The sequence below is a fragment of the Carcharodon carcharias genome, chromosome 9 (genome assembly GCF_017639515.1).
Source record: "Carcharodon carcharias isolate sCarCar2 chromosome 9, sCarCar2.pri, whole genome shotgun sequence".
NCBI lineage: Eukaryota > Metazoa > Chordata > Chondrichthyes > Lamniformes > Lamnidae > Carcharodon > Carcharodon carcharias.
Window position 1 is genome coordinate 168,073,189 of NC_054475.1, and position 25,168 is coordinate 168,098,356.

Sequence of the window (25,168 nt, forward strand, 5' to 3'; positions counted from 1 at the left end):
AAACAAAATGGTAAAACTATTGCAGTTGTAGGAATGCCGATGGAATCTGTAGGAATGGTTGCATCAGAAAAGGAAATGGTTGTTAAAACTGTAGCAGTGGTACAGGTGAAACGTGTTCCCTTGGAACATATAGGAAATGGGTATATGGTTCAGGACGGTCCAGAGAATTTACCTTTGATTACTGGTGAGGCAAGTCAGGTTATTAGGGATTCTGAATGTTTTGCCTTGAGGGGAGAAGGGTTCCCTTACACCGCCAAAAAAAAAAGTAAACAAAACAAAATTTTGAGAGATACAGGGGCAGATCAATCCTTGATGATAGCGGATGATACTATTTGTGTTCCAGGCAGCTTTATGAAGACAAACACAGTAAAAGGGGGTATTAATGGAATTTATGAGCCTGTTTCTTTGTATAAAGTCAACTTACAAAGTTACTTTGTAAACAGAATTGTTATGGCAGTAATAAAAACAAAAAACTGCGGATGCTGGAAATCCAAAATAAAAACAGAATTACCTGGAAAAACTCAGCAGGTCTGGCAGCATCGGCGGAGAAGAAAAGAGTTGACGTTTCAAGTCCTCATGACCCTTCGACAGAACTGAGGACTCGAAACGTTGACTCTTTTCTTCTCCGCCGATCCTGCCAGACCTGCTGAGTTTTTTCAGGTAATTCTGTTATTGTTATGGTAGTAATTATTATGGTAGTAATTATTCCTAAATTACCTATTGAAGGGGTAGATTTTATTCTGGGTAATGAATTGGCTAGCAGAGACAGTAATGTGATGACGACTGTATTACAGCAGGCAGTTGATCATACTGATCTTAACAAACTTCAAAAAATTACTGCGGCCAAAAATGAAATACTTATTGCAGAAAACAAACAATTGAAGGAATACCTGATCAATGTAGAGAATCAACTTTCATGTACAAAAGAGGAGTTTGCTAATGAAAAAAGAGATTTGGTGAGAACAACTGAAAATCAGTCACAGAAAGTAGAACACTTAACTGAGGACTTAAATGCCTAGATGATAAAGTAAATGTTGATCCTCTAGAGAATGACGATGGGGAGTTAATAGTAGATAATAAGGAAATGGTGGAAGAAATAAACAAATATTTTGCTTCTGTGTTCACTATAGAGGATACAAAAAACATTCCGGTAGTCACAGCAAATCAGGTGGTGAACGGGAGAAAGGAACTTGGTGAAATTGAAATCTCTGGGGAAATGGTACTGTGCAAATTGATGGAGCTGCTGGTTGGCAAGTCTCCGGGTTCTGATGGACTACATCCTATGGTCTTAAAAGAGGTGGCAAATGAGGTAGTCGATGCACTGGTGTTAATTTTCCCAAATTCGCTAGATTCTGGAAAGGTTCCATCAGATTGGAAAGTAGCAAATGTAATCCCTCTATTCAAGAAGGGAGAGAAGCAGAAAACAGGAAACTATAGGCCAGTTAGCTTGATGTCTGTCGTGGGGAAGTTATTAGAATCGATCATAAAGGAGGTTATAACTGGGCACTTACAAGAGCTCAAGACAATTGGGAAGAGTCAGTATAGTTTTGTGGAAGGAAAATCATGTTTAACCAATTGGAGTTTTTTGAAGGAGTAACATGTGATAAAGGGGAGCCTGGAGATGTGCTGTACTTCAATTTCCAGAAGGCATTTGATAAGGTGTCACATCAAAGATTATTACGGAAAATAAAAGCATATGGTGTAGGGGGTAACATATTAGCATCGTTAGCTGATGTTGGCTGGCAGAAAGCAGAGAGTATGCATAAATGGGTCTTTTTCGAATTGACAGGATGTGACCAGTGGAGTCCCACAGGGATCTGTGCAGGGGCTTCAACTTTTTACAATTTACATCAATGACTTAGCTGAGGGGAGTGAAGACATGGTAGCTAAATTTGCAGATGACACAAAGATAGGTAGGAAAGTATGTTGTGAAGAGGACATGAGGAGGTTACAGATAGATCACAGAATCACAGAATCACATGGTGCAGAAGAGGCCCTTCGGCCCATCGAGTCTGCACTGACATGTGAGAAACACCTGACCTACCTACCTAATCCCATTTACCAGCACTTGGCCCATAGCCTTGAATGTTATGATGTGCCAAGTGCTCATCCAGGTACTTTTTAAAGGATGTGAGGCAACCTGCCTCCTCCACCCTCCCAGGCAACGCATTCCAGACCCTCACCACCCTCTGAGTAAAAAGGTTTTTCCTCACATCCCCCCCTAAACCTCCTGCCCCTCACCTTGAACTTATGCCCCCTTGTGACTGACCCTTCAACTAAGGGGAACAGCTGCTCCCTATCCACCATCCCTATACGCCTCAATCAGGTCACTCCTCAGTCTTCTCTGTTCTAACGAAAACAACCCAAGTCTATCCAACCTCTCTTCATAACTTAAATGTTTCGGCCCAGGCAACATCCTGGTGAATCTCCTCTGCACCCCCTCCAGTGCAATCACATCCTTCCTATAATGTGGCAACCAGAACTGCACACAGTACTCCAACTGTGGCCTCACCAAGGTTCTATACAACTCCAACATGACCTCCCTACTTTTGTAATCTATGCCTCGATTAATAAAGACAAGTGTCCCAAATGCCTTTTTCACCACCCCACTAACATGCCCCTCCGTCATCAGAGAACTATGGACACACATGCCAAGGTCCCTTTGTTCCTCAGAACTTCCTAGTGTCACGCCGTTCATTGAATACTTCCTTGTCAAATTACTCCTTCCAAAGTGTATCACGTCGCACTTTTCAGGATTAAATTCCATCTGCCACTTATCTGCCCATTTGACCATCCCATCTATATCTTCCTGTAGCCCAAGACACTCAACCTCACTGTTAACCACCCGGCCAATATTTGTGTCATCCATAAACTTACTAATCCTACCCCCCACATAGTCATCTATGTCATTTATATAGATGACGAATAATAGGGGACCCAGCACAGATCCCTGTGGTACACCACTGGACACTGGCTTCCAGTCACTAAAGCATCCTTCTGTCATCACCCTCTGTCTCCTACAACTAAGCCAATTTTGAATCCTTCTTATCAAATTATCCTGTATCCCATGTGGCTTTGCCTCCTTTATAAGTCTCCCATGTGGGACCTTGTCAAAGGCTTTGCTGAAATCCATATAAACTATATCAATTCCACAACTAGATATAAATAGATTGAGTGAGTGAGCAAAGGTCTGGAAAATGGAGTTTAATGTGGGATAATGTGAAGTTGTTCACTTTGGCAGGAAGAACAAAAAAGCAAAATATTACTTAAATGGAGAATGGCTGCAGAATTCTGAGGTGTAGAGGGATCTAGATGTTCTAGTATGAGTCACAAAAAGTTATTATGCAGGTACAGCAAGTAATTAAGAAAGCGAATGGAATGCTATCCTATATTATGAGAGGGATTGAACATAAAAGTAAGGATGTTATACTTTACTCATACAGGACATTGGTGAGACCACATCTCGAATACTGTGTGCAGTTTTGGTCTCTTTATTTAAGGAAGGATGTAAATGTGTTGGAGGCGGTTCAGAGGAGGTTTACTAGATTGATACCTGGAATGAATGGGCTGTCTTATGAGGAAAGGTTGGACAGACTGGGCTTGTTTCCACTGGAGTTTAGAAGAGTGAGGGGTGATTGGATTGAAGTTTACAAGATCCTGAATGGTCTTGACAAGGTGGGTATGGAAAGGATGTTTCCTCTTGTGGGTGAGTCCAGAACTAGGGGGCACTGTTTTAAAATTAGGGGTCACCCTTTTAGGACAGAGATGAGGAGAAATTTTTTCTCTCAGAGGGTTGTGTGACTTTGGAAATCTCTGCCTCAGAAGGTGGTGGAGGCGGGGTCATTGAATCTTGCTGGCAAAGGGATCAAAGGTTATCAGGGTTAGATGGGAATGTAGAAATTGAAACACAAGAAGGTCAGCCATGATCTTATTTAATGGCGGAGCAGGCTTGAAGAGCTGAATGGTCTACTCTTGTTCCTATTTCCTATGTCCTTATGTTTTTATATCAACAAAACGGACTGAAAATGAAAATGACACTTCTAGGTCAATGACCAGAGGCACTGATTTACAAGTGCTTGCTTCTGCTAATACACTAAATACAGCGGTTAGAATCCAAGCAAGTGCATAGCTTGCAAAAGACCATTAAAAATCTGTAGAGGAGAGGTATGATATAATTTGTGGATTATGTAAAAGAGTTGAAGGCATAGAATTAACTATGAAACACCAGAGGGAGAAAGTGATTAATATTGCTCATAGAGAAGTGGAAAAGACCTGTTCAAAGTGAGATTGGTAGAAACAACAAGATCATAAAAAATTCCAAAGATCAAACCAAGCAAGAGTATGAAATCTTTTTGTGTGAACATCAAAAGCATCTCAATATCCTTGAAATGTGGAAAAGAGATTTTGATCAGAGAAGAAATGATATGTTAACTCATAAAAAAGGCATTTTAACTTTGCTAAAACGAAATAAGAGTTTATCATGGTTGAGTTCGGGAAAGGAGCTTGAGTGTAGAATTGTGCCTACAGCTAACAAAAAGGACGATTGAGCTGTGGACTTAAATGAAACGTTTTTTGCCGAGTTAAAGACTAGGAATAAGAGGGAAAAAACACAAAAGAGCTGAGCTATGGTAATGCTATGATGTACAAATTCTACTAATCTTGTTACCTTTATGGATCTTGTTTTGCTTAAATCTCTGTATTGTATGATGTAACGTGTAATTGTGAAATGAGATGGAAAGTGTATTTGTATAGTATGGAATAAGCTTTTGTTAGAGGTTTATGATGTTAAGTTTGTATGAAGCCATTGTAAAGAAACCTTCACTGTTGTGAAGTTTCCTTCCTTTCACGGGAATAGGCGTTAGGAACCAGATATAGTTTAAGTAAATTATATTTCTATTTGTGGGTGTTAGGAATGAAGTTTTTTTGTATTTCTGTATTTTGTGCATTAAAATGATGATGCCAGCACTTGATGAGATTTTATGGTTCTTGAAAGGGAGTTAAAACAAACAAGGTACAAAAAAACTGTGCTGTTGCCTAGAAACAAGGGTCCAGTTAGAGAGGCCCCCACAGAGACCAAAAGCAGTTTGAGTTCAGTTAGAAGCAGTTGTCAGCAGAAGCAACATAGGAGAGGGACAGATAGCAGGTCCAAAACTAAAGTTGAAGCCAGCTGCCAAGAGAAGCAGGACATAGAAAAAGGAACTTCAAGGAGCAGCTTCCAAAAACTAAAGAAGAAAGTCCCCAAATCCAGGAGAGTGGAACAGGAAAGATCCCAAGAGGATAGCTAAGTCAAAGGACAAGGCCAGGAACCTGGAAAAGGTCCTGTTAAGTGAATTTAAGAGTGAGGAGCAGAGAAAGGCTCCAAGCTTAAAGAGAGAAAGCTGCAGGAAGCAGACTTAAAGTAAAAAAGCCAGATGACCCAAGGAGACAGTCAAAGGTCTGTAACTCTTTATTATGGACATGTGAAGCAGTGGTGAACTGTTGGCACGGCTGAGACAGAAAGAGTGTGTGTGGAAGGCCAAGCTTGAATGAAAATGGGTGATCCAGGGGAGAGCAATGTAGGAAGGAGAGTTCAAAGCCCAAGAGGTGAACCCTTGTGGAAGGCATCTAAAAGACAGTTTGGGAGAAGATTCCAAAGCGAGTTCTTCAAGAGCGCAGGTTGGAAACCCTCATACGAAAGAGTGTGGTGTGCCTGACCACAGGTTGCCTATTGGTTTACATGGAATGTGTACTTACTGTGATCATGAGAGTATAAAATAGCTTTTGTAACTTGTGCTATCCTGGCAGATCTGTATATATCTGTAAAGGTATAGTTGTGGGTGAAGGAGTATTGTAACCTAGTTAATTTTTTCTTTTTTAATAAATGTTTTATTCTTTTGTTAAAAGTTCAGCAGCTGATTCCTGTGACTCTGTTCAGTAGCCACTCTCCACATTATCTAAACAAAAAATGAAAGTTAGGATCTATCAAGCCAAGTGCACTCTGACATGTCCAGTAGTAACAATAACAGAGAGAGAGAAATAGAAGGAGGGATAGTGAGAGAGAGAGACAAATAGAGGGATAGAGGGTGGGATAGAGAGAGAGAAAATGCCTTTTGAAAACCCATATACATCACATTGACAGCCTTGGGTGGAATTTTCTGAGCCATTGGCGGTGGGTGTGATGGGGGTGTGTGCAGAGAATATGGAGGGACCCACTTCACGATAGTGGGAAGGCAGGTCTCAATCCTCTGCTCAGCCAGCTGACCGGGGCTGTGTTTCCCACCATCAGTCGGCGGGGAGCTAATTGTAATACATTAGCATATCATTAAAAGGCCATCCTGCCAGGCTCTGGAACCCCACCATATCGTCCGTCCACATCAGCGGGAAAGCACATCAACGTGTTTCACAACAGCGCACAGGCAACATGCACTTGGCAGCCTTCACTCTGGGGGAACTGAGGTGAGTGAGCAGCAGCGTTCTCCACAGCTCACCCATTGTTTACATCTTTGGAGGCAACTGTTGAGGTGGGGGTGGTCAAGTGCTGCCTTGGCACAGGCAATCGAGGTGGGGGGGGTCAGGGTAAATGAAGTAAGTGGCCACGCATTAGGGACACCTGTATAAACTGACCAGGCCTCTGCAACTGATACAGATCAGGCACAGCCAGTGATATGATTGGGGTCAGGCTCCTAGCCTGCCCGCCCATGCAAGCATCTCGGAGGCACCAAAGGGTCACCAAGCGCTCCATACCTTACCCAGCCCTCCACACCCCCAACCCCACCCCTCACACCCCCACCCCCCAACCCCTCGGCACAGATATCGAGTCTGCCGCCACTTTATTGGACCACTGAGCAGTTGGACTGCACACGTTGTACAATCTCCTCGCTAACGCTGGCCATGCAGCAGTCAGTGCTGGAGGCTCTCACAGCCCCTTGCAATCTCAGCATCCCAGATTGGACCAGTGTCCCCCATGTCGCAGGTTGACAGGGCAGCCATGCAGCGCGCTCATCTCTGGCCTTCTGAGGGGTGACCAGCTCTATCTGGGAAACATTAAGGGGCAGTCACACACGAGCGGAAAAGGTGCTAACTACAGCCATGATAACCACGTCTCTCTCTCTTTCATGTTGCAGGAGGACCATGTCAGGATCATGGATCCTGGTGACCAAGCTGTGTGCCTGATGGTCTACAGAGAGCGTAGAAGACAGAGGAGAGAGCAAAGGCAGGAGCAGCAACCTCATGAAGAAGGGACAGCAGGGGCTCCAGCATACACTACCCAGGAACAACAACGAGCCATGGCTGGTCAGCGTCTAGCGATACCCAGGGTCTATATACACCGCCTGCCATTCCTGCAGATGACTGAGAACCAGTGTCACCGATGACTGCACATGTCTAGGGAGCTGGTGACTCATATCTGCCACTTACTGGAAGACATGGTGCCAAGAGGACATGGAGGGCATTCAGTGCCAGTGGCTGTGAAAGTGACCGTGGTGCTCAATTTCTATGCCAGTGGCTCCTTTCAGGGCTCCACAGGTGACCTCTGGGGATTTCACAATCCACCACCCACAAATGCATCCATGAGGTCAGGGATCCCATCTTCTCCATGGCAACAACTTTGTGCATTTCGCCTGGGACAGGGACAGCCAGGATGCCAGGGCCATTGGATTCGCCCTGATCTCGGGATTCCCCCAGGTGCAGGGTGTGATTTACTGCACTCATGTGGTGCTCAGGTCTCCGTCGCTACACTCGGTGAACTTCATCAACTGCAAGGGCTTCCACTCACTGAACGTGCAACTGGTATCCAACCAGGTCTGCGCACGGTTTCCAGGGAGTGTGCATAATGCCTACATCCTGAGTCGCTCGCAGATCCCTGCAGTCTTCCAGGGCCTACAGAGCCTGCAGGGTTGGGTCCTTTGGGATAAGGACTACCCACAGAGACCGTGGCTGATGACACCCGTGCAGCAGCCTCAGACTGCAGCAGAGCAACGCTATAATGAGGCTCATGCTGCAGCTCACACCTTGGTGGAGCAGAACATCAGGATGCTGGAGATGTGGTTCCGGTGCCTGGACCGGTCTGGTGGAGCCCTGGACAACCTGGTGCTGCAATGGGGGGAGGAGCTAGCTGAGGAGGAGATGGAGGAGCTGCATGTCTCCTCCGATGAGGAGGATGCCAATGGGTATGAGGGTGAGGGTGTCCTTGGAGGTGACTATGACAGGGATTGAGGCTCTCGCACTGGCCAGATGAGGCAGGTACACTCGGGAGGCCCTCATAGCTGCCAGATTTGTGGGGGATGATGACGACATGCATTGAGGTGTCCCTGTAGATCCTCATATCACAGTCGTGAACGTTTGACTGCAGTCTGGCTTATCTCAGCGCCAATACCCTCTGTGAGAATGCCCCTGTCATGGAGATGTTGTGGAGGCCTGAATAGCTGCTCAATCGCAGGGGGATGATGACAACATGCAGTGAGGACACTCCATAGATCTTCACATAGTCGCTGAGAATGTCTGACTCCTGTCCGGCCGAGGGCAGCTCACTTCCGCTCCATGATCAGGGTCATCTCAGAGACACAGCCATGAAACTTTAGACTCATCTGATGCTGTGTCCGCCTTCAGCACCTCAGTCCTTCAGGAGCCGGTGCACAGCATCACTGGTCACAGATGCTGGTGAGATGGGAGCCAGTCCCACCTTAAAGGTGCTGAGAACACACAGAGAGAATGAGAAACTCTGTGGTACCTGCCCACTACATTCTGGCAGCAATGACCAGCACCGCCGAGGTGCAGGCATCAGTAATGTTTCCAGGGAGTGTGAGGCTGGACCATCACTTTGGTCTGAAGGCTGCACAGACACAGGGAAGAGGCCCTGGACTGAGACACCTGCCTTTATCTTGTGCAGAAAGGTTTCACATCTGAGTGACAAGAACAATGCTCATCAGAACAAGGAGCTACAGGCAGGGAGACATTCTTAGGAGTTTATTGACAATAGTGAAGAGTGTGTACAAGTGATCAACCCCTGTGTCCAGGCTGTGCAACTACTTTTACTTAACTTTCCTAACCCTGCCACATCTTGGTGCTCCCCGGACATCCACAGTGGAGGTGGAGGCAGCCTGCTGACTGTGACACCCTGTCTGTGACACCCTGTCTGTGACGCCCTGTCTGTGACACCCTGTCTGTGACACCCTGTCTGTGTCACCCTGTCTGTGACACCCTGTCTGTGACACCCTGTCTGTGACACCCTGTCTGTGTCACCCTGTCTGTGACAGCCTGTCTGTGATTCCCTGTCTGTGAGATCCTGTCTATGTCACCCTGTCTGTGTCACCCTGTCTGTGATACCCTCTCTGTGACACACTGTCTGTGATACCCTCTCTGTGATACCCTGTCTGTGATACCCTCTCTGTGACACACTGTCTGTGACACCCTGTCTGTGTCACCCTGTCTGTGACACCCTGTCTGTGTCACCCTGTCTGTGATACCCTCTCTGTGACACACTGTCTGTGACACCCTGTCTGTGTCACCCTGTCTGTGACACCCTGTCTGTGTCACCCTGTCTGTGATACCCTCTCTGTGACACACTGTCTGTGATACCCTGTCTGTGACGCCCTGTCTGTGTCACCCTGTCTGTGACGCCCTGTCTGTGACGCCCTGTCTGTGTCACCCTGTCTGTGACGCCCTGTCTGTGACACCCTGTCTGTGTCACCCTGTCTGTGACACCCTGTCTGTGACGCCCTGTCTGTGACACCCTGTCTATGTCACCCTGTCTGTGACACCCTGTCTGTGACACCCTGTCTGTGATGCCCTGTCTGTGACACCCTGTCTCTGACGCCCTGTCTGTGATGCCCTGTCTGTGATGCCCTGTCTGTGACACCCTGTCTGTGTCACCCTGTCTGTGATGCCCTGTCTGTGATGCCCTGTCTGTGATACCCTGTCTGTGACGCCCTGTCTGTGACGCCCTGTCTGTGACGCCCTGTCTGTGTCACCCTGTCTGTGACGCCCTGTCTGTGTCACCCTGTCTGTGACGCCCTGTCTGTGACACCCTGTCTGTGTCACCCTGTCTGTGACACCCTGTCTGTGACGCCCTGTCTGTGACACCCTGTCTATGTCACCCTGCCTGTGACACCCTGTCTGTGACACCCTGTCTGTGATGCCCTGTCTGTGACACCCTGTCTCTGACGCCCTGTCTGTGATGCCCTGTCTGTGATGCCCTGTCTGTGACACCCTGTCTGTGTCACCCTGTCTGTGATGCCCTGTCTGTGACACCCTGTCTGTGACGCCCTGTCTGTGACACCCTGTCTCTGACGCCCTGTCTGTGATGCCCTGTCTGTGATGACTTTGGCAGGTGTTCTCTGGAGGGCTGAGACCTGGAGGGCCCCGGCCTGCTTTTGGGATCCTGCTGTGCGGCAGTGGCTCCCTCCTCGGCCTGTGGAGCTGGAGCTGCGGAGGTCTCAGGAAGGGGGAATTGAAATGGGCCAGTCAGTCCCAGAGTCACCTGTGTGGATGGGCCAGGACTGTGCACCTGCTGATCCTCCTCCCTATGGGTGTCCGAGGGCCCCAGGCTGACTCCGTGAGGAGAATGGGTAACTGGAGTGAGATCAAGCTGCCCCGCACCCCTCTCACATAAACACTGTTGGAAGCCAACTATGGCACCAGCGATTGTTAAGCCCGCGCAGCAGTGCAGGAGAGACGTCCTGGACCATGGTCTCCGTGGCGACCACCATCCTGCCAGTGTTGACCTCGGTGCGTCACAATGCCAACGCTATCACCTCAGCCTGAAGATGGATGGACTCCTCCATCGAGCCTTACAATCTGAGGACTGCAGCGGACATCCCTTCCTGATGTTCCCGAGTTTCAGGAGGCCCTGCTAACAACAAGTGTCTACTGAGGGCAACTGATGGCAAGGAGATCAGCACAGGGATTAGCTCCAAGGAAGTTTGTCAGACATGCCTGTGAAAGCAAGGGGAGGTAATGAGTGCCTGGCAGGGGCCTGTGAGACAGGACACATCACTCACAGCATGGTTGTCTGATGGATGTTGCACTGCTGGATCCTCACTTGGTAAAGCAGCACCGACCTCAATGTCAGCACAGGACCAGTCCCAGTCATCGCCGGCCAGCTGGATGGCTCTGTTTTTGAATTCTGTCAGAACTTTGATCTCCAGCATCCCTCCCCCTGTCTGTGACCTTCCCCTCCTGTTGTGAGCCAGTTTGTCCTGCGTGGATAGAGATGGGGAGACTATCAGGACGCCTGCCAGGTCAGATGATAAGTGTCCCTGGCCTGTGTGAGTGGTGAGTGGTCCCATGGACAGGGTGAGGACAATGACGGTGAGTGTGAGAGAGTGAATGGTGATGTCCCTTGAACTGGCAGTAAGTGAGGGCCCTGTGGGTATCTGATGGGTTTGTGAGTGTGAGAGTTGAGAGTGATGAGAAGAGTGACTTACCCTGGCGCAACAGAGGGATCAACAGAGGCTGTCTGTCCTCTTCTGAAGGTCGTTGGCGCTGACCAACGCTACCACCACCTCCCAAGCCGGGTTGGTGACTTGGCTGCCCGTCCTGCGGCCAGAGTGGGGGTAGGGCACATCCCGGCAGCCTCCACAGCATCGGGCAGTCGCTCGAGGGACCCATCATTGAAACAGGGGGGCTGCAGTCTTTTTGCCTTTGCTGGCCATGTCTCCTGGACAGCGGTGGTGAGCTGGGGGCAATGAGCACTTTGCTGGTGGCTACCTTTTAAAGATGGCGGCCGGTGTGATGCAACAGAGGGTGAATGAGACCCCGCTCACCATGGAAACGTTGTGAATATATAATGAGGCAGGTTCAGGATGATACAGCGTGAAAACCCTCCATTTTCATTGGTGGGCAGGACTCACAGAATCACACAGTGCAGAAGAGGCCCTTCAGCCCATCGAGTCTGCACCGGCACATGAGAAACACCTGACCTACCTATCTAATCCCATTTACCAGCACTTGGCCCATAGCCTTGAATGTTATGATGTGCCAAGTGCTCATCCAGGTACTTTTTAAAGGATGTGAGGTAACCTGCCTCCAGCACCCTCCCAGGCAGCACATTCCAGACCCTCACCACCCTCTGGGTAAAAAAGTTTTTCCTCACATCCCCCCTAAACCTCCTGCCCCTCACCTTGAACTGTGTCCCCTTGGGACTGACCCTTCAACTAAGGGGAACAGCTGCTCCCTATCCACCCTGTCCATGCCCCTCATAATCTTGTACACCTCGATCAGGTCGCCCCTCAGTCTTCTCTGCTCCAACGAAAATAACCCAAGTCTATCCAACCTCTCTTCATAACTTAAATGTTTCATCCCAGGCAACATCCTGGTGAATCTCCTCTGCACACCCTCCAGTGCAATCACATCCTTCCTATAATGTGGTGACCAGAACTGCACACAGTACTCCAGCTGTGGCCTCACCAAGGTTCTATACAACTCCAACATGACCTCCCTACTTTTGTAATCTATGCCTCGATTGATAAAGACAAGTGTCCCATATGCCTTTTTCACCACCCCACTAACATGCCCCTCCACCTTCAGAGATCTATGGACACACATGCCAAGGTCCCTTTGTTCCTCAGAACTTCCTAGTGCCATGCCGTTCATTGAATACTTCCTTGTCAAATTACTCCTTCCAACGTGTATCACCTCACACTTTTCAGGGTTAAATTCCATCTGCCACTTATCTGCCTATATGACCATCCCATCTATATCTTTCTGTAGCCAAAGACACTCAACCTCACTGTTAACCATCCGGCCAATCTTTGTGTCATCCATAAACTTACTAATCCTACCCCCCACATAGTCATCTATGTTGTTTATATAAATGATGAATAATAGGGGACCGAGCACAGATGCCTGTGGTATGCCATTGGACACTGCTGTCCCTTGTTGGACCGTCTATGTATTGACCTAAAAAGCCCTGCTCTACATATTTCAAGAAATCCACTCCATCCAAGCCCTTAACACTAGGTCTATCCCAATTAATGTTGGGAAAGTTGAAATCACCTAAGATAATTACCCTATTGTTATTGTTTTTACACACCTCTGTGAATTGTGCACATATTCGCTCCTCAATTTCTCACTGGGGGTCTATAATAAACACCTAACAATGTGGCTGCCCCTTTTTTATTCCTAAGCTCTACCCACAAAGCTTCATTCGATCCCCCCTCCAAGATATCATCTCTCCTTACTGCAGTAACTGACTCCTTAACTAATAAAACAATGCCTCCTCCCCTTTTACCCCCTCCCCTCTCTCGCCTGAAGGTTCTATATCCTGGAATGTTGAGCTGCCAATCCTGCCCCTCCCTCAACCACGTCTCAGTGATGGCTGCTATATCACAATTCCGTGTGTCAATCCTCGCTCTTAACTCATCCGTTTTACTTTTAATACTTCTAGCCTTAAAGTCGAGGCCATCCAGCCTTGCCTTACTCCCTTGAAACTTATTGCAGCTGTACTCCCTCTGACTTGATTGTTTTACTGTATTATGATGTGTCTCTATTCTGCTAACATTCTGTGTCCCCTCCCCCTGCCGAATTAGTTTAAAGTCCTCCCAACAGCACTAGCTAACCCGCTCTGTTAGTCCATCTCTGGTTCAGATATAGACTGTCCCACTTATACAGGTCCCACCTTCCCCAGAAACGGTTCCAGTGATCCAGGAATCTAAAACCCTCCTTCCTGCACCAACTCTCAAGCCACATATTCATCTGCGCTATTCTCCTATTTCTGAGCTCGCTAGCATGTGGCACTGGGAGTATCCAGAGATTACAACCCGAGAGGTCTTGCTTTTTAGTTTACTGCCGAACTCCCTGAATTCTTGACACAAGACCTCATCCCTCTTTCTACCTATGTCATTGGTACCAACATGTACCATGACCTCTGCCTTATCACCCTTCCCCTTCAGGATGCCCTGCAGCCGTTCAGTGACATCCCAGACCCTGGCACCAGGGAGGCAACACACCATCCTGGAGTCATGTTGATGGCCACAGTAGCACCTATCTGTTCCCCTAACTATAGAATCCCCTATTACTATTGCTCTTCCTCCCTTCCTCCCCTCCTGTACAGACAGGCTGCTTGTGGTGCCAGAAGCTTGGCTCTGTCCGCACTCCCTGGAGGAACCAGTGCCCTCATCAGCCTCCAAAATGGAATACCGATTTGCGAGCGGGACCCCAGGGGAATCCTGAACTACCTGCCTGTTTCTCTTGGACTGCCTGGTGGTCACCCATTCCCTTCCTTCCTCAAGTCCTTTCAGCCGCAGCGTGACCACCTCTCTAAACGTGCTATCCACGATGCTCTCAGACTCACGGATGCTCCACAGTGTCCCCAGCCGCCGTTCCAGCTCTGAAACCTGAGCTTCCAGGAGCTGCAGCTGGACACACTTCCTGCACACATGCTGGTCCCGGGCACTGAAAATGTTCCCGGCTTCACACACGGAGCATGAGGAGCACACTACGGCTTTGAGCTCTCCTGACATGACTTACCCCTTTAAATTAAACCTTTTAAATCAATTACTCTAGGGCCCTTCTTTCCTGATCCTCGTTACTACAGAATATACAAACTATAGACCACAAAAAGACCTTAAAACTGTAAGCGATAAAAGTAGTAAATACTTAACCAACCTTACTCACTACTTACCAGTCATTTCTTTCCCTTGCAGCCTCTACTGCTGCAAGACCACACAGGGCTCCATTTTACCTGCCCACTACTGCACTTAGTGCAACTCTGGGAAGATTCAGCCAATTGTTCTTATCAACTTTCTCTGTTACTTCCTCAAAAAACTGCAGCAAATTAGTTAAATTTGATTTTCCTTTAGTGACTCTATGCTGGCTTTCCTTAATTATCCTGCGCTTGTCTAAGTGGCTATTGAGTTTATCCCAAACTATGGTTTCCAGAAATTTCCCTATCAGTGAGGTCAAACTGACTGGTTTGTAGTTGCCGGCTCTATCTTTGCACCCCTTTTTGAACAATGGTGTAACATTCGCAATTCTCCAGTCCTCTGGTGCCTCCCTCGTGTCTAGGGAAGACTGCTTGATTATCACTAGTGCCTCTGAAATGTCCAATCTCACCTCCCTCAATACACTGGGAGGCATCATATCCAGTCCTAGTGCCTTACCTATTTTAAGTAGAGATAGCCTTTCTAAAATCTCCTCCTTCTCAATTGTGAATTCTTCGAGTGTACCAGTTACCTCCTCTCTCACCTTAGCCAGGGTAACATCTGCTTCTTTTGTAAAGACAGATACTACTTGTTTAATACCTTTGCCATTTCTCCTTCATATTTAAGTCCTATTTTTTTTATCCCTAATCGGCCCTAATCTTTCTTTTACCACCGTTTTATTGTGTATATGCCTTGGGATATCTTTATGTTTTCTGCCAGTCTCTTTTCATGCTCTCTCTTTGTTTTTCTTATTAGTTTTATCACTTCCCCTCTGGTCCTTCTATATTCGGCCTGATTCTCCATTGTATTTTCCACCTGACATCTGTCATACACGCACTTCTTCCTTTTCATCTTCACCTTTCTCTCTCTCATCATCTAGGGCATTCTGGATTTATTTGCCCTATCTTTTCCCTTCAAGGGGATAAACCTTGACATTCCCTGCAATACTTTTTCTTTGAAGGTAGCCCATTTCTCAGACACTGTCTTTTCTGACAATATTTGATTCCATCTCAATTGACTCGGCTCAGATGGATTCTCATCCCATCGAAGTTGGCTTTACCCCAATTAATTATTCCTGTTCTAGATTGCTCCTTGTCCTTTTCCATGGCCAGCCTAAACATTATGATACTCTCCCACTGATTTTTGATCCACTTGGGCCAACTCATTGCACAGAACCAGGTCCAACAGTATCTGCCCTCTCATTGGACCAGAAACATACTACTGCAGAAAATTATGTTGAATACATTCCAGGAATTCTCACCCCTCTTGTTCCTTTGCACTATTCCTAGCCCAGTTTATATTGGGATAATTGAATTCCCCCATTATGATTACTCTATAATTCTTGTACCTCTCTGTAATTTCTTTACAGGTTTGTTTCTCTACATCCCTTCCACTAGTTGGTGGTCTATATACTACACCGATCAATGTTATTGCACCTTTTTCATTCCTTATCTCTAGCCAGAGATTGTGTCCTTGACACCTCTGGAACCTCCTCTCTCTCTAGGACTGTAATAATATCTTTAACCAATATTGTCACTCCCTAGACCTCTTTTCTTCCTTTCCTGGCTCTCCTAAATACCTTGTACCCAGGAATATTTAACACCCAGCCCTGCCCTTCTTTGAGCCAGGTCTCTGTTATAGCAATAATATCATAATTCTATTTGTCAACCTGTGCCTGCAGTTCGCCAATCTTATTAACCATACTTTCTGCATTTACATACATGCATGTTAGCCCTGATTTAGGCTTTTTTACTCCCCCTTATTCTGATCCCATCTAATGACTTACTTTGCCTACTCTACTTCTATCAAACTCTCCAAGTATTCTATATACCTTGCTTTTACTCTGTGATATAGCCTCATTTTCAGTTAATACTTCTCTACACCCCACTGCCAGTTTTTCTCCTCTCCACTCTGAATTTCCCCTCGGGTTCCCATCCCCCACCAATCTAGATTAAACCCTCTCCAACAGCACTAGCAAACCTCCCCGTGAGGAAATTAGTCCCAACCTCTACCTGTTTGTCTCCCTCTCTCTATCCCTCCCATTATTTCTTGCTCTCTATTCCTCTCTATCTCTCCCTCTAATTCTATCTGTCTATCTCTATTATGAGAATATAATAATTTTCAGAATATTTTTTCTGGTTTATTGTGAAGTAGGTTTATGTGGTTAAGTAGTTGGGTCTGTCTGTGTGTGATTTACTTACATTTGGAGTCAAGTAGACTGCAAGTTTAAATCATCAAACGGGGCTAGGTGCTTGATATGCTGATGAATAAACATGGATATTGGCTTAGCATGTAAGAGGGAAGGGAATTTGCATTTTTAGATAGATGAAGGGAGATTTAGATTTTGAAGGGATTGTCATCTGTTTACAATTAGCCAGATAAGTAAGGCTAAGGAATGTGATTATTTTTCCCAAATGTTACTGACAATAAATAGTAGCAACATGAAAGTTTTTATATTGTGAGGAAGATACAGTTTCAAAGACATATGAAACAATAGAATTTACATATTAAAAAGAGAGAAACATATAAAAAGAAGAATGAGGCTATGTGTCAGGAGAAGGCATTATGAGATCTGACAGAAGTGTGTGAAATAGCCTTAATGAAGCTTCCAGTAATGGAGCATAAGTCTGCTGTCTACTGAAACTGAAGCTGGAGAAAAGCCATTTGGAATTCCACTATCCAGGGTATTGTGTTAATTTGCTGGAGCTGTTTAAGTCTAAAATCTATTTTGGACCATTGCCTTAAAGGGGATGTAACTAGGAGTCAAGTTCATTAGGAATTTTAGGAATTATTATGATAGTAAGTCATTTGCAGTCTGATGTATGTAATGTTTTGAAATCTTTTCTTTGGTTAATAGATATTGTAATTTAAGTTTTTTAAAATCTCTACAACTCTTGGTAGACTTATTACTTCTAAATTCAGTGCGTGCATCTCATAATAAATACAGATTGCAACACCATTGTGATAGTACAACGAAGTTCCCCATGTGGACTTGGTCTGCCTGGCATGCATCATCTGCCATGTCATAACACTCCATCCCTCTAGTTGTCTCTCTCTCTATCTCTTTCTCTGCCTCGATTTCTCTCTCTGTCTCTATTCCTCCCCCATTTCTCTCTCTCTCTCACTATCCCTCCGTCTATCCCTCTCTATCTCTCTCTATTTCTTTCTGTCTAGCCCTCCCTCTATTTTTCTCTCTCTCTATCTCTGTCCCCCTCTATTTCTCTTTCTCTCATTCTATTTCTCTTTCTCTCTCCCTCTATTTGCCTCCCTCCCTCCATCTATTTCTCTTTCTCTCTCTTGATCTCCCCCTCTTGTCTCTCTGTCTAACCCTCCATCTATTTTTCCTCTATTTCTTTCTCTCCCTCTACTTTTCTCTATCTCTCCCTCTAATTCTCTCTATCCCTCCATTTCTCTTTCTCTCTATCCCTCCCTCTACTTTTTTCTCTCTCCCTCTATTGATCACTTTCCCTCTATTTCTCTCTATCCCTCCGTCTACTTATCTTTCTCTCTCTCTATCTATCCATCCTTCTATCCCACTCCACCTCTCCATCTATCTCTCTCCTTCTATCTCTCTCTACCCCTCCTTCTGTTTCTCTTCCTCTTTATCTATCCCTCCCTCTATCACTCTCTATCTCTCCCTCTATTTTTCTCTCTCTCCCTCTACCTCTCACTCTCCCTCTATTTCTCTCTATTGCTCCCTCTATTTCTATCTATCCCTCCCTCTCTCCCTCTCCCTCTATCTCTCTCTCCTTCTAGCTTTCTCCCTCTCCCTATATCTCTCTCTCTCCCTCCCCATTTCTCTTTCTCGCTCTCTCTCCCTCTATCTCTCTCTTCATTTCTCTCTCCTTCTATTTCATTCCCTCTCCCTCTATTTAACTCTTTCTATCCCCCCTCTATCCTCCTCTCAATCTTTCCATTGATTTCTCTCTGTCTATCCCTCTCTTTATATTTTCCTCTCTCCCTCTATTTCTCTCTCCCTCCCTCTATTTCTCTCTCCCTCTATTTCTCTCTCTCTCTATCCCTCTATTTCTCTCTATCTCACTGTCTATCCCTGCCCCTATTTTCTCTCTCTTTCTGTCCCTCTATTTCTCTGTCTGTACTTCCCTCTATTTTCTTTCTCTATTTCTCTCTCCATTTTTCTCTATCCCTCCATTTCTCTTTCTCACCCTCTCTCTCCCTCCATTTCTCTCCCTCTATTCCCCAACCCTCTATCTCTCCATCTATTTCTCTCCCTCTATCCCTCCCTCTATTTTTCTCTCTCTCACTCTATTTCTCACTGTTTAACCCTCCCTCTATTTTTCTTTCTATTTCTCTCTCCCTCTATTTCTCTCTCCCTTATTTCTCTCTCCCTCTATTTCTCTACCCCCATCCATTTCTCTCCCTTTATCCCCATCCCTCTCTCCATCTCTCCATCTATTCCTCTCTGTCTATCCCTCCCTCTATTTTTTCTCTGTCTATCCCTCCCGCTATTTTTTTCTATTTCTCTATCTCTCCCACTATTATTTCGATCTTTCTATCCCTCCCTCTAGTTTTTCTCTTTCTATCCCTCTCTCTATTTTTCTCTCTATCCCTCCCTTTATTTTTCTGTCTCTCGATCCCTCTCTCTATTTTTCTATATCTATCTCTCCCTCTATTTCCCTCCCTCTCTTTCCCTCCCTCTATTATTTCTCTCTCTCCATTATTTCTATCTCTCTATTTCTCTCTATATATTATTTCTATCTATCTCTCTCTATTCCGCTCTCTATTTCTCTCTCTATCCCAATGTCTATTATTTCTCTCTCTATCCCTCCCTCTATTATTTCTTTCCCTCTATCCCTCCATCTATTTTGCTATCTCACTATCCCTCTCTCTATGATTTCTCTCTCTACCCCTTCCTCTATTTTTCTATCTCTCTATCCCTTCTTCTATTTTTCTATCTCTCAATCCCTCTCTCCATTATTTCTATCTCTCTATCCCTCTCTCTATTCTCTCTATTATCTCTATCTAACTATCCCTACCTCTATTTGTCTATCTCTCTATCCGTCTCTCTATTATTTATACCTCTCTATCCCTCTATTATTTCTATCTCTCTATCCCTCCCTCTATTATTTCTCTCTATCCCTCTCTCTATTATTTATATCTCTCTATCTCACTCTATTATTTCTATCACTCTCTCCCTCTATTTTTTTCTATCTCTCATTCTCTCTATTATTTCTATCTCTCTATTATTTCTATCTCTCAATCTCTATTTCTCTCCCTCTATCCCTCCATCTATTATTTCTCTCTCTATCCCTACTTTTATTAATTCTCTGCCTCTAGCCCTCCCTTTATTTTTCTGGCTCTCCATCCCTCTCTCTATTTTTCAATCTCTCTAAACCTTTCTCTCCTATTTCTATACCTGTATTCCTCCCTCTATTTATCTATCTCTCTATCCCCCTCTCTATTATTTCTATCTCTCTCTATTTTTCTATCTCTCCATCCCCTCTATTATTTCCATCTCACTATCCCTCCCTCTGTTTTTCCTATCTCTCTATCCCTCCCTCCATTATTTCTCTATCACTCTATTATTTCCATCTCTCTATCCCTCTCTCTATTATTTCTATCTCTCTATCCATCTCTCTATTTTTATATCTCTCCATCCCACTCGATTATTTTTGTCTCTCTATCCCTCTCTATTATTTATATGTCTCTATCCCTCCCTCTATTATTTCAGTTTCTCTATCCCTCTCTCTATTTTTCTATTTCTCTATCCTTCTCTATTATTTCTATCTCTCTATACCTCTCTATTATTACTATTTCTCTATCTCTCCCTCTGTTATTTCTCACTTTCTATTATTTCTATCTCTTTATCCCTCTCTCTATTATTTCTATCTCTCTATCCCTCCCTCCATTTTTTTCTATCCCACTATCTCTCCCTCTATTTTTCTATCTCTCTATCCTTCCCTCTATTTTTCTCAGTCTATCCCTGCCACTATTTTTTCTATAACTCTATCTCTCCCTCTATTTTTCTCTCTCTATCCCTCCCGCTATTTTTTCTATTTCTCTATCTCTCCCACTATTATTTCTATCTTTCTATCCCTCCGTCTAATTTTTCTCTTTCTATCCCTCTCTCTATTTTTCTCTCTATCCCTCCCTTTATTTTTCTATCTCTCGATCCCTCCCTCTGTTTTTCTATATCTATCTCTCCCTCTATTTCCCTCCCTCTCTTTCCCTCCCTCTATTATTTCTCTCTCTCTCCATTATTTCTATCTCTCTATTTCTCTCTATATATTATTTCTATCTATCTATCTCTCTCTATTTCTCTCTATTATTTCTCTCTCTATCCCAATGTCTATTATTTCTCTCTCTATCCCTCCATCTATTTTGCTATCTCACTATCCCTCTCTCTATGATTTCTATCTCTCTACCCCTTCCTCTATTTTTCTATCTCTCTATCCCTTCTATTTTCCTAGATCTCAATCACTGTCTCCATTATTTCTATCTCTCTATCCCTGTCTATTCTCTCTATTATCTCGATCTCTCTATCCCTACCTCTATTTGTCTATCTCTCTATCCCTCTCTCTATTATTTATACCTCTCTATCCCTCTATTATTTCTATCTCTCTATCCCTCCCTCTATTATTTCTCTCTCTCTCTATTATTTCTCTCTCTCTCTATCCCCCTCTCTATTATTTATATCTCTTTATCTCTCTCTCTATTATTTCTATCACTCTGTCCCTCTATCTTTTTTCTCTCTCTCATTCCCTCTTTATTATTTCTATCTCTCTATTATTTCTATCTCTCAATCTCTATTTCTCTCCCTCTGTCCCTCCATCTATTATTTCTCTCTCTCTCTATCTCTACCTCTATTAATTCTCTGCCTCTAGCCTTCCCTCTATTTTTCTGTCTCTCCATCCCTCCCTCTATTTTTCAATCTCTCTATCCCTCTCTCTCCTATTTCTATACCTGTATTCCTCCTTCTATTTATCTATCTCTCTATCCCCCTCTCTATTATTTCTATCTCTCTCTCTATTTTTCTATCTCTCCATCCCCTCTATTATTTCCATCTCACTATCCCTCCCTCTGTTTTTCCTATCTCTCTATCCCTCCCTCCATTATTTCTCTCTCTCTCTATTATTTCCATCTCTCTATCCCTCTCTCTATTATTTCTATCTCTCTATCCATCTCTCTATTTTTATATCTCTCCATCCCACTCTATTATTTGTCTCTCTATCCCTCTATATTATTTATATGTCTCTATCCCTCCCTCTATTATTTCAGTTTCTCTATCCCTCTCTCTATTTTTCTATTTCTCTATCCTTCTCTATTATTTCTACCTCTCTATTATTACTATTTCTCTATCTCTCCCTCTATTATTTCTCACTGTCTATTATTTATATCTCTCTATCCCTCCCTCTATTATTGCCATCACTCCATCCCTCCCTCTATTATTTCCATCACTCCATCCCTCCCTCTATTATTTCTATCTTTGTATCCCTCCCCCTATTTTTTCCATCTCTCCATACCTCCCTCTATTATTTCCATCTCTCTATCCCGCACACTATTATTTCTATCTCTCTATCCTTCTTTATTATTTCTATCTCTCTATTATTCTCTATTATTTCTATCACTCTATCCCTCCCTTTATTACTTCCATCTCTCTATCCCTCCCTCTATTTTTTCTATCTCTCTAACCCGACCTCTATTATTTCCATCCATCCATCCCTCCTCTATTATTTCCATCTTTCTATCCTACTTTGTATTATTTCTCTCTCTATCCCTCTCTCTATTATTCCTCTCTCTGCATCCCTCCATTATTTCTCTCTCTCCCTATTATTTCTATCTGTATATTCCTCTCTCTCTTATTTCCATTCCTGTATTCCTCCCTCTATTTTTCTATCTCTCTATCCCTCTCTCTATTTTTCTATCTCTCTATTCCTCTCTCTATTATTTATAAAACTCTATCCCTACATCTATTTTTCAATCTCTCTATCCCTTTCTCTATTATTTCCATCTCTCCATCCCTCTCTCTTTTATTTCCATCTCTGTATCCCTCCCTCTATTATTTCTCTCTCTATCTCTCTATTTTCCTCTCTCTATTCCTCCATTATTTATATCTCTCTATCCCTTCCTCCATTTGTTCTATCTCTCTATCCCATGCTCTATTTTTCTCTCCCTATCCCATCCTCTCTTTTTTCTATCTCTCTGTTCCTCTCTAAATTTTTCTCTCTCTATCACCCCCTCTATTATTTCTATCTTTCTCTTTATTTCACTCCCTCTATCTCTTTCCCTCCCTCTATTATTTCTCTATCTCTATTATTTCTATCTCTCTCTATTTCGCTTTCTCTCTGTCTCTCTATTATCTCTATCTCTCCCTCTTCCTCTATTATTTCTATCACTCTATTTCTCTCTATTTCTCTCTGTCTATTATTTCTCTCTCTATCCCAACATCTATTATTTCTCTCTCTCCATCCCTCCATCTATTATTTCTCTCCCTGTATCCCTCCCTATATTTTTCTATCTCTCTATCCCTCCGTCTATTATCTCTGTCTCTCTATCTCTATTCCTCTCTCCATCCCTCCATCTATTATTTCCCTCTCTCCATCCCTCCATCTATTATTTCTCTCTCTCCCTATCCCTCCCTCTATTATTTCTCTCTCTATCTCTCCCTCTATTATTTCTATCTCTCTATCCCTCCCCCTATTTTTCAATCTTTCTATCCCTCTATTATTCCTATCCCTGTATCCTTCCCTCTATTTTTCAATCTCTCTATCCCTCTATTTTTTCTATCTCTCTATCCCTCTCTACTAGTTCTTTCTCTCTATCCTTCCCTCTATTATTTCTCTCTCTCTATTATTTCTTACTCTCTATCCCTCTGTCTATTCCTTCTATCTCTCTATCTCTCTCTATATTATGTCTAAATCTCTATCTCTCTCTATTATTTCTATCTCTCTATCTCTATTTCTCTCTCTATCCCTCCATCTATTATTTCTCTCTCTTTCTATTCCTCCCTCTATTATTTCTCTCTCTATCCCTCCCTCTATTATTTCTCTCCCTGTATTCCTCCCTATATTTTTCTATCTCTCTATCCCTCCCTCTATTATGTCTTTCTCTCTATCGCTCCTTCTATTATTTCCATCCCTGTATCCTTCCCTCTATTTTTCTATCTCTCTATCCCTCTATTTTCCTATCTCTCCATCCCTCTCTATTTTTCTCTCTCTATTTCTCCCTCCATTATTTCTATCATTCTCTCTATTTCTCTCCCGCTCTCTTTCCCTCCCTCTATTATTTCTGTATCTCTCCATTATTTCTGTATCTCTCCATTATTTCTATATCTCTATCTCTCTCTATTTCTCTCTCTTTCTATTATTTCTCTCTCTATCCCAATGTCTATTATGTGTCTCTCTCTTTCCCTCCCTCTATTATTTCTCTCCCACTATTTTGCTATTTGTCTATCCACCTCTCTATTATTTCTATCTCTCTATCCTTCTCTCTATTATCTCCATCCCTCCCTCTATTATTTTCATCTCTCTATCCCTTTCTCTATTATTTCCATCACTCCATCCCTCCCTCAATTATTTCCATCTCTCTATCCTTCCTTCTATTTTTATATCTCTCAATCCCTCTCTATTTTTTCAATCTCTCTATCCATCTCTATTATTTCCATCTCTCTAGCCCTCCCTCTATTTTTTCTATCTCTCTGTCTCTCTGTATTATTTCTATCTCTCTATCCCTCCCTCTATGATTTCCATCTCTCTATCTATCCCTCAATTATTTCCATATCTCCACCCTCCCTCTAATATTTCTATCACTCCATCCCTCCCTCTATTATTTCCATCTTTCTATCCTTCACTGTTTTTCTATCTCTCTATTCCTCCCTCTATTTTTATATCTCTCTATCCCTCTCTATTATTTCCATCTCTCTATTCCTCCCTCAATTTTTTCTATCTATCCCTCTCTATTTTTTCTATCTCTCTATCCCTCTCTATTATTTCCTTCTCTTTATCTCTCCCTCCATTATTTTCACCTCTCTATCCCTCCCTCTAATTTTTCTATCTCTCCCACTATTATTTCTATCTCTCTATCCCTCACTCTAATTTTTCTATCTCCCTATCCCTCTCTCTATTTTTCACTCTCTATCTGTCCCTCTATTATTTCTATTGTTCTCTGAATTTCTCTCCCTCCCTCTATTATTTCTCTATCTCTCCATTATTTCTATCTCTCTATCTCTCTCTATTTCTCTCTCTTTCTATTATGTCACTGTCTCTATCCCAACGTCTATAATTTCTCTCCCTCTATTTTGCTATCTCTCTATCCCTCTCTCTATTATTTCTATCTTTCTATCCTTCTCTCTATTATCTCCATACCTCCCTCTATTAGGTCCATCTCTCTATCCCTCCCTCTATTATTTCCATCTCTCCATCCCTACCTCTATTATTTCCATCTCTCCATCCCTCCCTCTATTATTTCTATCTCTCTATCCCTCTCTCTATTATTTCCATCTCTCCATCCCTCTCTCTATTATTTCCATCTCTCCATCCCTCTCTCTATTATTTCCATCTCTACATCCCTCCCTCTATTAATTCCATCTC

General features: G+C 43.8%; 1 protein-coding gene across 1 annotated transcript in view; it reads right to left on the minus strand.

Moving 5' to 3' along the window:
- Positions 1–1,725: 1,725 nt before the first annotated feature.
- LOC121282499 (adhesion G-protein coupled receptor G2-like) overlaps positions 1,726–25,168 on the minus strand; it is a 283,503-nt gene continuing 260,060 nt past the window's right edge. Inside the window, exon 10 of the mRNA XM_041196201.1 lies at positions 1,726–1,739. Coding sequence (XP_041052135.1) covers positions 1,726–1,739 — 14 coding nt within the window. The remainder of the gene's footprint in view (positions 1,740–25,168) is intronic.